Here is an 11,336-nt window from a genome sequence, read left to right as displayed (position 1 = left end):
TTTCATCCCAGCATACTTGAACTAATAAACAACAGTTGGAGAAAATTGTCTATGACATTCAACATGATGCCTTGAGCTAAGGCTGAGAGAAGGAAGGGGTGGGACTTTGTTTCCTCTCCTAAAGTGAAAACAGGGCCGAGTGCAGTCTCCTCTAAAACCTGATATTTCGAGAGAATTTTAAGCAATAAAACTGTTCAATTTGGACCGAAGAGTGGTCGAAGTTACTGGAAAGCTCTTGTCTCTGAATCTGCAGAAATCACTGGCCAGGAAAGCAAACTTTTCCAACACCCAGTTTTAATATTGTGCTAAAGCCATCGACTCCGTTAAAATCCTGGAGTTAAATATGATCCCCCTCCCCACCCCCAACCTTTTCTTTCTTAAGTTAGTGTTTGGGGGGGACACGGAGGGGGCTGGAGCTTGGCCCCAAACTCGGAACTGCTGCCAAGGGCTTGTAATCCAATCTCTCCCCGTTTGAAGGGTAAATCAGTGTCAATTGCGTTTGCTGTCCACCAGAAAAAGTAAGCATTTTACTTCCGCTCGGTCTATGTGGACTGATGAAATGTAGGAAATCTGTTTCTGGCAGCGGGGGTGGGGGGTTAAAAATCGTTTTCCCAAACAGCACCGAGAGGAGCCATCAGAGAAGTATGAAGAGGGGCAGTGCGGCTGTAGCTGCTGCTGCTGCTGCTGCCGCGGGGCTGGTGGGGTGCGGAGAGAGGCTGCCGCAGGACCTGCGCGGGAAGGGGGCCAGTCCCGAGTCGCTGCGGGAGCCCAGCCGGGAAGCCCGGAGCCCCTGAAAGCCGCCAGCAGCCCAGCTCCGGACGCAGGGGGTGAGCAAGGCCGCCGGGCCCCGCTGACAGCCAACGCCGCCGCCACCGCCGCAGCCGCTGCGGGGTGCGCGCTTTGCAGCCCGACGCAGCGGAGAGCCCCAGGCGGATGCTGCGGGGTGGCGGCGGGGGAGGGGGGAGGACATGCAAAATAACCTTGGGGACTTGGATGGGAAGGGGGAAGAGCCGCCGGCCCGTCGCACCGGCAGGCTCTGGCGCTGAGTGGGTGGTCACTGCCGTGGGTGATTATTCTCCGATACCTTGGCAACGATCCTGTGCTTGTCGTCTCTATTGTGGAACAGTCCAAATGACCGTCGCACGTAAAGCCCGCTGGGGCGGCGCAGCCAACCAGGGAACGGAGTGAGGATTCCTTATTAGCACACCCATGGCAGAGGAATACTGATGTATTTGTGCCCTCTAAAGGGTCTCTAAAGGGCGCTCTGGAGGGTCTGTTATCTAGGAGAGGGGACTGGATTGGGGTTGGTCTTCACCGATCATTTTTCTGGAGGCTCGTAGGAGGGGATGGGTACACAGAACGATTTCTCGTGCATGTTTTTTCTTTGAAGCTAGCATTGGGTGGGTAGAGTGAGTCACACCTGGGGTTTGGGGTGATGTTGTTTTCCCCGGATGTGAATAAACAAGGGCCAACCCAGGAATCTTATCCCTCTGGGTAGGTTTTTGGCAAGGTATTGTTCTTTTGGTCCCAGGAGCGGGGTTTGGGGTGGGGGTGGGGGGGGCTGAAATTGAGGAGATTGATTATCTGGCAAATTTAACTTTACCAGACAAGTAAAATAAATTGCTCTGAAACTAATCCAAACATCAGCAGTTTCTGTTGTTTTGAATGACAGTCGCACAAAAGTAATGGTTCACAGGTAGTTTTTTACATTCCAATACCATTGGAGGTGGGTTGACCCATTCAGAAACCTCTCCCCCTCAGGCCCCGTAAAATGGGAATTAAAGCCTCAGTCCTCTCCCACCTTCTTCATTTAAAAGAACAACAACAACAAAAACTTCCTCCTACATCTTTTGCCTCTTAAAGGCTACTATTTGCCCACCGTTACTGTCCCACTTGCAAACTCTTGCAAACTCTCCTTCCTGGGATCCCTCTCAAACAAAGCTGAATCATTTGTGCTGGAGATCTTAAACTTAAGAAATAAGATCTGCATGTCCACAGGAACACCCATTTGGCCTCCTCGTGTTCAAATAAAGGCTCAGACAGGTCGGATGTGCTGGTCTGGCAGAGGAAGTTCACTTTTCCTCCCAACCTATCCCCTGAGATTCCCAGCGGTAAAGCTCAGAACAAGCCCTTGTGCTCATGGCTTTATCCCTCCAACCTCCTACCCGTGTGGACACTGATTAACTGCAGCTGGGATCTAGTTTATCCAACCTGGCTTTGAAACTGACCAATGAGTTCTTCCTCAAGGAATGCGCCCCACTAACTGCAGAGGAGGAGGTGGTGGTCCTTTGCAACATGGGTGTCTTGGTTCTGACTGCCTAGGAGAAGGTAAGGGAGAGATGGCTGAGGTATGGGACAGACTGACTTTGCAGTGCAACTTAGAACCTTCACTCAGTATCTTTGAATGACTTCTTGGATTGAAAGGTAGCTTGGATTGCACCCTCTATGGTACTGGGTTTTGGGCCTATTTCTTCACTTTACGGGTAAACACCGTACTTTTGTAAAGTTGATTGGATGTTATTAGGAAATAAATTCACATGAAATTTGTTTAGCCTCGTCCAAAAAAAGGTCATGTGATCTCATCACTTGAGTTTGGTAGTATCTTTGTAAGGAAACACTGTAAAGTTAAATTTTAGATAGAATGGAATGTCAGATTCTTATATGGATCCTCAGTGAGTTATGTGCAGTGTTCGTTTCTCCAAGTCAGCCTGAACCTTTACCTTGGTTGAAATCAAATAATGGAGTTCTAACAGTTTGTTTGCAGAGAGTTTTTGTAAAAACAGCTGCTAGGAAATTCTATTTTGGCATCTTTGTGGTTTTGATATGGAAGCACAAACAGGATCCTGCTGTTTCTTTTCATTTTTTTTCTAAGCAATGATTGAGGTTTTCCACTGAATATTTTCTGACTAGGAAAAAGAACTGTGAGAAGGTGCAAAGTACCCTTGTCAAATGAGTAGGATGTTTGTGTAACTTTCAGTATTTTTAAGGTCAGTTTAATTGATGTTTTTATCTTTTCACTATACATATTTTATATAAGATTATATAATGAATATCTCTATAACAATATTGGATAGCTTTTAATTACTTTATAGTTAAATAAAACATGCATTGTGATACACACACCACAAATAAAAAAATACTTTGTCATGAGTTATGGTTTATACTCAACCTAGATAAAACTGGGTAAAAATCTTAATCATTATAATTGATTAATGACTTGATTCAGATGGCCTCCAGTTAATTTGCTAGGAGTTCAAGTCATGTGCTACATTATTCAGATAGTTTAGTAGAACTAAGATACAACTTGTCAAAAAAATTTCTGATGCTTTGAAAATTAAGAAATTAGTTCCTACTCAGCTTTGTACTTTGATCATAATTTGAGAAGAAAGGTTGATTACAATTGTACCATCTTTTGGTTCAACATAGTTTATCATGTGTCTGAAAGATGAGTGCTCAAGAGGAGACTATCACTCTGGATCAGGCACCTGGAGATCAAAGGGATCATTTTAATGACTCTGTGACTAGATAGCTTTGTTATTTTGGGCAAAACATCTTGTTAGGCCTCTGTCCTAATTGGCAATTGGCAATTGGTAATTTGTGGCACATTTAAGTTTAAAGGAAACTGGTAAATCTAGGGTTCATTTAAGTTTAAAGATTTTATTACTCAATTGAAAAAAACTAATAATGAGTTTGTCTTTATGCTAGTGCTTTTTAATTTGTGTGTAAACTCCTCCCATGAGCCAAAAGTGGAGATGTGTTTAGAAGATCTGGATATACCTTTCTGATTAAACTTTAGACTTTTACTTTCTAATTAGACTGAGGTTAAGATTCTTCATCTCTGACCTTGGTTAGAATATGCAGCTTATAAAACAAATTGTTTTATCGCTTAGCCAAAATAAATCAGACCAAAGAGAATATACCGCAAAGGAAGCATGGTGTAAAGAAAGAATGGTAAAAGAGGCCTCAAGAACCATACTCGGTTAGTTCAAAGATGACACTTTTTACTTCTGCATTCAGTTGGCATTTAGCTTAATTTAGCTTTATTTAAAAAAAATAGTGTTTGAGGGTCCCTATCTTTATTACTTTAGTGAGCATAAATAGAAAAGTGCATAGGGAAATGAAGAAAAAAGTTGCTCTGGGGATGGGACTTTGACTGAAATTTCATTAGTTTTTTTTTTTTAATGTGAGTATGAAGATGTATAAGTGATATCTTCTTACAAGGTGCAATATACTTCTGTCTAAGTTCTAAGTTATATGAGTTTTCAGCTTGCATCAAAATAAGTATGTGTTAGTTGTTTTTAATTTTGGTTTAATTTGTTACAGAATTCTGGTTTTCATTTGTTTTTGTTATTTGTTTTATTTTGAGGGTCATATCCAGCAGTGATCAGCGCTGACCCCTGGCTTTGCACTTAGGGATTACTCCTGCTACTGCAGTGCTGGGGATAGAACTGTGGGGATGACCAAATGCAAGGCAAGCACCTTCAGGCCTGTCCTATCTTTGCCCCCTCTGAAATTGTTTTTAAAAGCTAATTGTTAGTCCTCCTTTTAAAACTCAGTATTTTCTTTATTACCATTGGGGTTACATTCTAATCAGTATGGAGAAAATTTTGTATTTCCCATCACTTCTGATATTATTTCAACAATAATATAAGTCTATTTCTCTTGTATTGTTTTATTTCTCTTGATTTTTTTTCCAGTTTTTTAAATTTTTATAGATACTCATTTTTGTTACAGGATTTTTTTCTTTCTTTATTGGTGACTGGGGGATTAGGCCACAGCCATCAGTGCCCAGGGTTTGCTCCTGGATGTGCCTGTGGTTTACTCCTGACAGTGCTTAGGATACCTGGGATCAAAGCTGATTTGGCTGTGTATAAGGAAAGTGCCTTAACCTTAACTTCTGTAATGTCTCTCTGGCTCAGTTTTACTTTTACTTTTTATTTATTTTTTTGCTTTTTGGGTCACACTTGGTGATGCACAGGGTTTACTCTTGGCTCATGCACTCAGAAATTACTCCTGGCGGTGCTCGGTAGACCATATAGGATGCTGGAAATCGAACCCGGGTCTGCCGCGTGCAAGGCAAACGTCCTACCCGCTGTGCTATCACTCCAGACCCTTACTTTTCTTTTAAAATTAGTTAATATGAATTTTATTTTGACACATTTTCTGAGTAATGATATAGATTTAGCTAGTTTTTGTTGAATATATATATATATACACACACATATATATATCCCAATCACTAGAACAAATACTTAATATCCACAATTACTTTTGTGGTGTTAGCTTCCATTGTCCTTACTGAAGTACTCAAGTACAAAAAGTAGATTCATAGAACTGGAACAGTTGCTAAATTGTTAGATAGTGGGATAAGTACTTGTCCCCAAGGCTCTTGCTTCTAATTCTTATGTTCTATTCATTAACTAGACTTCTTAATGAAATGTCATAGGAGACAGTGGCAGTATTTTTATTATTGGTTCCTATTGTTCTATATTTCCCATTTATTTTCTGTATGCTATTGTAATACTTTTCTTAATGATGTCTCAGCAATGTCTGACAATAGAGTGGAAACTATCTTAATCATAATTAAAGCATACTTCTAGTTGATGTTAAGAATACTTTCTTTTCATAGTCACGCTTACAATGTCTTCAGCTGGAATTCTGGAGCAACAGACTAAACAAAATCTTTAAACATGTGATATTTTACTTATGGAGTCATTAATTTTTCTTCTTCCCTTGGGTTACTTCGCATCTCATCATATTCATAATGGTTATTCCAGAATCACCCAGACAAGGGCAAGAAATACACATATATCTTCTTTGAAGAATTCTGTGTTACATTTCACATGGTTTTTCCTTTAAATTATATTTTTTTGAATTTCAAGTATTTAAGGTTATTGCCCTTTTTTTTTGCCACACCCAGTGATTCTCTGACTTTGCACTCAGAAATCACTCCTGGTGGTGCTCATGGGACCATATGGGATGCCGGGGATTGAACTCAGGTCAGCAGCATGCATGGCTAGTGCCTTACCTGCTGTACTATCTCTCTGGCCCCCATTACCCATTTTTGAACAGAACCTTAGAGCTTACAGAAGTCATTAAAGCATTTAAGTCTTTATTCTTCTTTACAAAGTGAGAAGAGTTGCTAAGTTTCTACCAAAGTTAATTATAAAGGTTTGTAAATATTTCAGTTATATCTACTTTAATGTCTTTCAACGCATTATACAAAAAGTTTCTCCCAGTCATAACTTTTGTTGTAAATCCAGTGACTCATTATTTTATTTGCTATCGCTTTTTTTTTTGTAGTAGGGGGTGGGTCACCCCTGCTGTACTTGGAGTTCTGGGTCTTGCTTGAGATTGAGCCCAGGGGTTCTTCATGCAAAACATGGACTCCACCCCTTTGAGCCATTGTTTCCTATTTTTCAGTGCTACCTCTTGGTATTGCTTGTGATTTTGAAGAAAATTCAAATGAATTCGATGTATCAGAAATTAGTTGTTAGGTTATAATTAGTTCTTTGTTATCTAATCCAACACTCAAGTTGATTAACCATTTGTTAAAAATTGTAAAAAGGTTGCAGGCCTCTAGTGATTTTTAACATCTGGTTAATATGAATTTATTTTATCCTTTCCACTTCAACCTTAGCAGTTTAATTAGTAACTGCTTTATCATGGAATAGCTTTTTCAAATTTCGAATTTTGATTTTGCCAACGGAACTAGTTTTTATTTTCTAGTCATGTGTCTGTGACATTTACATCTAGGATCTCAGGCTAAATCATAGAGTCGTGTTAAGTTTAATGGCTTTTAAAAATATGGGGAAAAAAGACCAGGAGAAACTGGGTTAAAATACTGTGTCTCACAGAATGTCCTTATTTATGACAGTGAATTTTGCTATCTACATATTTCACCTATGTTTAATTTTTTAAATTTAGTGGTTTGCCAATGGCCCAGTAAACTTATGTCCTCCATTTTTGCTTCCTGGCAAAATATGAAATAAAATGTATCATTGTTTATTTTTACCATGTTTAAAATTTGCATCTTAAAATTGCTTAATTAGGCAATGTTTTCATTTAATGATCATCTTTAGGTATTAGAACTCAGTTTGAGTTCCATTTGTGGTAGGACTGACTGCACAAGAAATAAATGTGCTACTGTCAAGGAAAATAAAAAGTTTACTGTTTGAAAGTATTGAGGGGAAGGATTGAGTCCCTTTAGTCATTGAAACTGTTACATGCCATTCGGCTTACTGTAAACTATCCCTTGATGAATTCTTTGCAGGACAATGAGCTTAAGAATCTGAGGTGTCTTCTTGCTTTTACAGACCAAAATAGGGCTCTGATGCTTAAATGGAAGTTGCAGAGCACATAATAGGATGTAGGTAAAGTTACTGAACTACCACATCTCACTTTCAGGAAAGTAGTGGGAGAGATTGTGTCTTGAGAAGAAAGACATTTTTGAGGTAAACCTTTTAAGATTTCAATTAGTTGTTTAAATATACAAATGATTGTGCTTAAATGTCTTGTTACTTAAATGTTTCTGAGACAAGTAAGCCTATAGGACTACTAACCAGTTACACAGGAATGATTTCATTTTCCTGGGAATCTACTTAGTTTTAAAAAAACTGGACAAGAACATTTCAATGTTCCCGTACAGTTTCCAGGGGTCAGAGAAATAAAGTATTCATGTATCATTTTAGATGAATTATGGAATGATTAATTTTGATTACAAAAAATGATGGTGATGTTCTGGTTTCTATAATGACAGACAGTAACAGATGACGAAGTGCATTAAAATATTCCACATTACGGGGCCAAAGAGATAGTACAGGTTAGGGGTGGATTAGGGTGTTTGTCTTACATGCTGCTGATGGGGGTAAAATCTCCAGCACTGCATATGATTTTGTGAGCCCACCAGAAGTGACCTTTGAGTGCAGTGCTAGGAGAGCACCACCAGAGCACCACTGGGTATGGCCCCAAACCAAAGCAAAACAAAAAACAAAAAAATCACACTGGATTGGGTATGTAGCTTAGTAGCACTTAACTTGCCTTCCATATGTGAGGTCCTGGGTTTAGTTCTTAACACCACACACACAGTGAAAAATAGTTTGCATTTGCAGTGACTCTCTTTTGGTAACCAAATATATTGTATAGAGATACACAAAATGGAGGGTTTTTTCCTGACTTTGTGTTTTGTTTTGTTTTGGGCCACATTTAATGGTTTTTAAAGCTTATTGTAGACTCTGTGCTCAGGGATCAATCCTGGTAGTGCTCAGAGGACATATGTGGTGCCGGATATCAAACACAGGAAGACATACTATCACAGAATGCCATACTATCTCACTGGCCCATAAACAAAGAATGTTTTCAAAAAATATACATATATGTGTGTATGTATTTGCAAAATTTTCCTTCAGAGCATACTTGCTTTGAAAATGAAATTATCTGTATATATTTAAACTGAAATTATCTGTATATATTTAAACTACATGTGTCTGATGCATTTAGTAGGTTGCCTATGTTCCCAACCTTTTTGAATATAAAAAAAATTTGAGAATTGGTCATATTTTGTATTTTTCTAAACACAGTGCCTATTATTTTGCAAACATAATTGTCAATACATAAAAATTATTCTATGTTAAAAGAATTATAAGTTGAGACTAGCTGGAAAAGAATTTTATGTAAAACTTCAAAGAATAAAATGAACAGAAGCATATACCACTTATCTTTAAAACTTGTCTTTAAATACAATTTATCAATAATAAAAAAACTTAAAAATTTTGAAGACAGAATCTTATGATAGCATATAAGCCTTTTTTGCCACTTTTCACTTAGTCGTAGTGTATGTGTTTATTTCATGCATACTACTAGTTTGCAAGTGGAGCTCCATTTTTTGTTTGGTGCTTTAGTATTAATTCTTTGGGCTTAGATTCCATAAGTATACATAGTTTGCACATCCTTTCTACATCTGAATAGGGGAACCATCTGTATCTAGCTAATAAAATCTCATTTTGATATTATATTGCTTTAGCTCTAAACAATTCTAAAAATTAAAGATATAAAGTGGGAAGATATAAAATAAGAGAGGAAACCATCTCATGACCAAGGATTGTATTTAATAAAATTACGATATTATATTTAGGCAATAAAATGGATTCATCATGAATCTGTTTTGTAAAATGTGTCATTCTGGAAATTGTAATGGCCTTAGAGTATGAAGCTCAAATCGTACTCTTTCATGAGCTAGTTTGGTTAAATTACTTAATGTCTCTGGTTTTTGCTGATATTATCTCTATTGTGAGAAAAATAGTTTATCCTGTCTAATTCTCTAAATTGTGAGTCCATGAGTGCTTAACCATGTGTAATTTTAATAATAATAGTAATCATACAATTAATTGTACAAATACTGTCATCAGCATTTAGTACTGAAATTACATGGGACTTAGTTGCTTCAAGAATTAACCCAAACAATGGAAGTTTATAATTTGGATCAACCAAATAAACTAAAATATTCAGCAGCCATTTCTTAACTGCCTTTAATAAAGTGGCAGTTTTATTGCTTTAGAAGCTGTGTTTATCTTGTTTTCACACATGTGTAGAGTTTGCTGTATGAATTTTCTATTTGACCTTTGTTTGCTGCTCTTTTCCTACTGAGTGGTTGGTCAAAAGTGGAAGGGTCAGTACAAAGAAAACAATTCGTGTTTTATAGCACTGTAGCCCTGTCCTCCCTTTGTTCATCGATTTGCTCGAGCGGGCACCAGTAACGCCTCCATTGTGAGACTTGTTGTTACTGTGTTTGGCACATCAAATACATCACGAGTAGCTTGCAAGGCTTTGTCATGCAGACGAGATGCTCTCAGTAGCTTGCGGGGCTCTGGGCTCTCCGAGAGGGGCGGAGGAATCGAACCCAGATTGGCCACATGCAAGGCAAATGCCCTACCTGCTATGCTATTGCTCCAGCCCAATGTTTTATAGGTTTAATAGTTAATCATCTGAATATCATAAAAGACGATTGTGGATTCAGTTCTTTACTGTTCCCTTGGCAGCAGTATTTTAACCAAAAAATTCTTGATAAGAAGCAAATTTTATTTTGTTTCCCAAACAGGTATTACAAGTGGATAAATAATGTGCACTGCTCTGAGCCCAAAGGTACGCAGTGGACCTGGCCTCTCTGATATGCATCAGTATAGCCAATGGCTGGCCAGCAGACATGAAGCTAATTTGCTCCCGATGAAAGAAGATCTGGCCCTGTGGTTAACCAACCTCTTAGGTAAGGTTATAAGATCTCATCTTGTGAGCAAAGATAACAAGCTGTGCCCTCCATCCACCCCATGTCGTGTTCTTCACCTAAGCATGTGATAGCGCCCGGGAAAGAAAGACTTTCATTATTTGGGGTTTGCATCAGAGAAACCTGAAACATAAACTTTAAATGAATTTTCAGTGTCTCTCCATGGAACTGTGCCTATTCACTCCAAAATAACGAATTGCAATGGGGAATTAGGTGATGAAATTGCTTATTTCATATGTATGCTGATGTGATTCACTTTTTAAAGTTTCTTTTCAGACAACTTATCAGTTGAGTATATTCTTTTGACATTGCATACAAGTCAGATCTCTATGAAATCTTACTTCTAAAACTGGATTTTTTTTTTCTTTTTGCCCTAGTTTTATAAGACACCTTCTAAAACTGCTGAGTGCCCAAACCCGAGAATAGGATCCTCTATCCTGTGTCCAAATGAGCTGACTAGAGTGACCTTATTTTGAATTAATTTTTTCCTTTTCATTTCACTTTTGTTTTTAAGCATATCTGAAAACAGATGCAAAGGTTGCATCTCTTTCGTGTGTTATTTTTGTTTCTATTTGTTGGCATATTTATAGGATGAAATTTCAACCATGTGCAAAATGGAATCCTTCATTTGAAGACACATCATAACTTTAATGTAATCTCCACCAATTGTTTTTCACAGAAAGTAAAAATATACTAAGGCCTGAACATTTAACCTTTGTAGAACTGATCTGAGACTTGCATATTGAATAAAATTAGAATTGATATGGTGCTTTATTGAAGGATGGACTTCAATAACACTGTTTTATTACTTAAAGAATATTATTTTAATTTAAAGTATCTTTTAAGGTATTTGGAGTTATCTTCACTCTTTAGCTAATGAAAGGGAAAATCTAGGGAAGTAGCATTGTGTATGAAATTTGAGCAGGAGTTTGGCAAGGTTTGGCAAGGTCTAAGCATATTTTAGCAAAATTTTCCATTTTTATTATTGTAGTTGGAGATGTTTGCATTGCTTTTTTATGTTTTAAATCTCTGTCGCTGGGTGATGTGATGCGCGCCT

General features: G+C 38.1%; 1 protein-coding gene across 2 annotated transcripts in view; it reads left to right on the top strand.

Annotated features, from left to right (window-relative positions):
• Positions 1–597: 597 nt before the first annotated feature.
• Positions 598–11,336, top strand: part of GAS2 (growth arrest specific 2) — a 137,408-nt gene continuing 126,669 nt past the window's right edge. Inside the window, exons 1-3 of one of the 2 annotated variants that reach the window (XM_056135808.1) lie at positions 1,170–1,184; positions 2,248–2,328; positions 10,097–10,261. In XM_056135808.1, the coding sequence (XP_055991783.1) occupies positions 10,117–10,261 (145 nt within the window). In that variant the 5' untranslated portion in view covers positions 1,170–1,184; positions 2,248–2,328; positions 10,097–10,116. Of the gene's footprint in view, positions 828–1,169; positions 1,185–2,247; positions 2,329–10,096; positions 10,262–11,336 lie in introns of those variants that run through there. The other variant, XM_056135800.1, reaches the window with a different exon arrangement.

The sequence above is a fragment of the Sorex fumeus genome, unplaced genomic scaffold, assembly GCF_029834395.1.
Source record: "Sorex fumeus unplaced genomic scaffold, SorFum_2.1 ptg000007l, whole genome shotgun sequence".
In the NCBI taxonomy this organism is placed as follows: domain Eukaryota; kingdom Metazoa; phylum Chordata; class Mammalia; order Eulipotyphla; family Soricidae; genus Sorex; species Sorex fumeus.
Note: the sequence above shows the minus strand (reverse complement) of the source record. Positions and strands in the feature narration are given on the sequence as shown.